The 4,139-nt window shown below is 49.3% G+C and overlaps 1 protein-coding gene across 1 annotated transcript in view; it reads right to left on the reverse strand.

Annotated features, from left to right (window-relative positions):
* Positions 1-3,883: 3,883 nt before the first annotated feature.
* The window catches only part of MAGIX (MAGI family member, X-linked), a gene marked incomplete in the record, with an annotated part of 4,374 nt that continues 4,118 nt past the window's right edge, over positions 3,884-4,139 (reverse strand). Inside the window, 1 exon segment of the mRNA XM_014582134.2 lies at positions 3,884-4,124. Coding sequence (XP_014437620.1) covers positions 4,081-4,124 — 44 coding nt within the window.

The raw sequence follows: 4,139 nt of genomic DNA on the forward strand, positions 1-4,139 counted from the left end.
TTGTTTTTTTTTTTTTTCTGCTATAGGGCATGTGCACTCCCTGGAGAGACAGAGACAGAGACAGAGAGATAAAAAGAGAAATCACACACACACACCCCATAGCCACGACACGACACACGCTTGCGCACGCACCTGGCGTGAGTTTCAAGCCATGTGGTCAACCATGTGGGAGTCCAGTACAGCAACCACTACACCACCTGCTGGCCGGGAGACCCTTCCTCTTTTTAGAATGCAAATGCAGGGTCAGCAGATGGTATAGTGGTTAAGTCTTCTGGACTCCGTGCGATATGGATGACCTCGATTGGAGTCTGGGACCTGGTGGCTTGATACTTGGCGCGCCTGTGTGCGTGGGTGCATGCCCAACATCCCAGAGGGAGAATGGAGAAGGGCTTGCAGCATGGCCATGCCTCCAAGGGGTGATTTCTCACTTCTCTCTCTCTCTTTCTCTCTCTGGCAAGAGCACATGCCCTAAGGCAAAAATCTCTCCAAAAAAAGGGAAAAAATTAGAATGCAAATGCAGCCAGGGCTGCCACAGGAATCTGGCCTCCAAAGGGAGTGACTCAGTTTCCTTAGTTGAAAAAAAAAAAAGTCAGAGCCCCTGCTTAAACTGAAAAGACTTGGGGCCAGGTATATTTCCAGGATTCGGAATCTTTTCGGTCCCATGTGTTGTATAATATTTATTTTCAGCTAGGCCTGGGGCTGCCTTATTAAGAAAGGGGGGGGGGGGGAGCCACTTATGGGACCCCATTCATGGGACCAGCAGTTAGCGTAATGGCTATGTCACTGGACTTCCATGTAGTCGAGAACAGATCAAGTCCCAGACCTGGTGGCTTAAAACTCACGCCAGGCTCGTGTGCGTGTGTACCCAAGATCCCAAGAGGAGAATGGAGAAGGGATTGCGGCATGGCCATCCCCCCTGGGGGTGATTTCTCGCTTTCTGTCTCTCTGTCTCTCTCTGTCTGGCAAGCGCACGCGTCCTATGGCAAAAACCTCTCCAAAAAAAAAAAAAGCACATTCATACTTCTAAAAAAAAAAAGAAAAGGTGGTGTGAACGTTCTACTGTGAATAATAAGTACAAATAAAAATTGAAAATTGTTCCTTGTAAGAGCCAGTCAGTTTTTTTTAACCAAATGATATCAAACTTGTGGAGAAAGCTTTGCCAACTTCGAAATTGCAGATAAAGGATTGTGGGCCACAGAATAAACCTCTTCAGTGATAAGAATGAGACCATGTGGTGCAAAGGCTGAGCTAGAAAGGATATAGTGAACATAAAGTTGTTCAGTAAATGGGGGTGGACACTGTTCATAGTGTTTGTTAGAGCCCAGGGAGCCCCAGACCTGATACTTTGTTCTGCAATCCCAGGGAAGTTCTGGCCCTGAGTGCTGAGCCTCAGTTTCCTGGTTCTGAGTAGATGGGTCATCAGCCCAACACTAGATGAGGAATAGGAAAGAGCACAAATTAACTTCTGGGACCTTTGCAAGATGAGGGGACAGCTCTTTGGGGTGCAAGGCTGGGTGACAACACTGATGGCATTTGCAGAGTGTGTTATCCTGACCAAGTAATTTCTTCAGGCTTAGCCTCAGTTTCTGCATCTGAGATAGTCACCTCACTGCCCAGAATCAGGGTTCCTGAGGTGTGCCAAAGACATTCTTCAAACTGGATGTTTGTTTTATTCCCATCTCATTTGAGGTCTGGAATGTCATAGCTGGAAGGCCAGGAGGGTTCAACTCAAGGACCTGCCTGCTCTCTCCCCCCAAAAATCACAAGACCTCTCAAAACTAAGGAAGGGGCTCCCCTCTTTTAGTCCAGCTGGTTGAAAGAATGAATAGTGGAAGGGATAAAACATACTTTAACCTGTGCTGAGTGTGTGTTTTCCAACTCTGTGAGGACAAGACTGAGCTTCTGGAACCAGACAAACTGGGCTCTGACTCAGGGCCTTTGCACTTGCTGTTTCTACTACTGTCAATGTCCTTTCCTCAATTCTTCATACATCTGACTTTTAGTCATTCCGGTCCCGGCTCAAATGTTATTTCTTCAAAGAGGCCAGCAGCTCACCATCAATCTCCCCCAACATAACCTCCTTTTGCTTTCTTCATAACTCTCATGTCTATCTAAAATCATCTTTTATTTATTCATTTTCTTGTCTTTCTTGTCTGATGTCTGTCTAGTTCCATTACATCAGCTACATAAGGACAGAAATCCTTTTATTTTTTAATTTGCCAGAGGGTGCATGTGTTCTCCAGAGAGACTGAGAGAGAGAGAGAGAGAAAGAAAGTGAGAAAATACCCCCTGTGGAAAATGGTCATGCCACAATCCTTTCTCCTCTGTTTCTCCTTTTGAGATTTTGGGCATGCATGCACACACACAAGCATGTTTTTCGAGCTGCTGGCCTGGGACTCGAACCACATAGTCAGCTATGTGGGATCCAACCGTCTTAACCTCCATGTCACTGGCTGGCCCAGAATGGAAATCTTTATGTCTTGCTCCTCAGCATCTTCATAGCACCCATTATGATGCAAAGTATACAGGTGTAGTTCAATTAATACTTGTCAAAAGCAGGTGAGATGAAGAGGACAGGTCTTTGATTAAATCTTGCTTCAACCCACTTCCCTCAAGCTATTTGCACTCAATTCCCTTCTCTGTGAAATGGACATATCAGGGTTGTTGAGTAGATGTGTAACTAAATAAAAATAAATATTGCAACAAAGCCAATAGCAGGAATAAGGCTAAGTAAATGGTGGCCGAGGTTACTAAGATTAGTCTCCTGGGTGTGACTGTATTTATAGGACTGCTGCTCCAGCGCCTTTTCCTGACTTCTGTAGAGCCACACATCGACCAGGCTCTGAGTCAGAGGGAGCTGGTAGACACCCCTGCACACTCCCCGGCCCACTCCCCTGATTACAACACTAACCATCCAAGTGTTCACCTTTTCATACCCAGCTCCCAGCTCTCTCAGCTTAGCTTTGCAGTCCTTCTTCCTCCCCCTGGACTCTTACACTCCGGTTCTTTCATTTCTCTCCCTCTCACCTTCCTGCCCCTCCTCCCCAAAGGGGTGAAAGTTACTCAATCCTGTCAGACCACAGCTTCCCTCACAGTAGGGATGGGACCTAATGTTCAGGATGTAGTGACAGCAGAGGCTGCTGGACATTTTGGCTAGCAACTGCCTCGGGGCTATCCCCGTTGGAGTTCCGCTGGCCATATAAGACCTGGCTGCAGGACTCTGTTCCCAGGGTGGAGGAAACTCTGGGCCTCTCCTGGGACCAGGAACGCCCAGCGTGTGGCGTGTGCACACAAGCCTGACTACAGCTCATCACCATCTACGGAAAAAGGGGGTGCGGCCCAAACGTTCTAACAGCCATTTTTAGACAGGCACACCCGGGGGTGCTGACTCACCTTCCCAGCTCCACTCCAAAGGGGGCTCCAGGGCCCCACCTCTGAGGGTGGCCGTATATTTGCCAGGGAAAGCTGGCGGGAAGTGGGAGACCACAGGCTCCTGGCAAACGAAGCTGTCCTGATTCTAGCCCTTGTTATTCCGACTTTAGCAGAGGGTCTGGACAATTCCAAGCCAGGACTGTGGGCATATTGGTGCACTCCCACTATAAAAAGGGGCCCACCCTCTGTATTCTCCACACCACGCCCCTGTGCACCTCCCCAAACGTGTAATGAATGAATTCGGAGAGGAGTGGAGCTGACAAAGAGAAGGGGGAGAGAAAAGCATGCCAGGCTGAGGGCCCGCAGATGTAAACACCCAGTCTGGAGGCTGAAAGAACACGAAGTTTGTCAGTGGTTACAAGAGGCCCTCCTCAAAGCTGGATGGACCCACCCCTCTTTTACAGGGTGTACTGAGAGGACCCACCCCGCCTACAGCACCTGGCAAGTCAAGGCTGGATAGAACCATTTTATTAGTACCCCGCCCACGGCCAGAAGCCAGAAGCGTGGGGCTGGCTGATGTGGGAGGGTCGGTCGACCTGACCAAGTGGAAGCTAGTGCACGCAGATCCAAGTTGGGCGGTTCCAAGTGACTATGGGACATCCAGACGTCTGATGAGTGTGCTCAGTGCCTCCGCCTACCGGCTGCCATTTAATGAGCAAGCTGCGCCGCCCCCCGGACCCCTAGGGCCCGCGGGGGCCGCTCCTCCC

The sequence above is a fragment of the Tupaia chinensis genome, unplaced genomic scaffold, assembly GCF_000334495.1.
Source record: "Tupaia chinensis unplaced genomic scaffold, TupChi_1.0 Scaffold142384_1, whole genome shotgun sequence".
Lineage (NCBI taxonomy): Eukaryota > Metazoa > Chordata > Mammalia > Scandentia > Tupaiidae > Tupaia > Tupaia belangeri.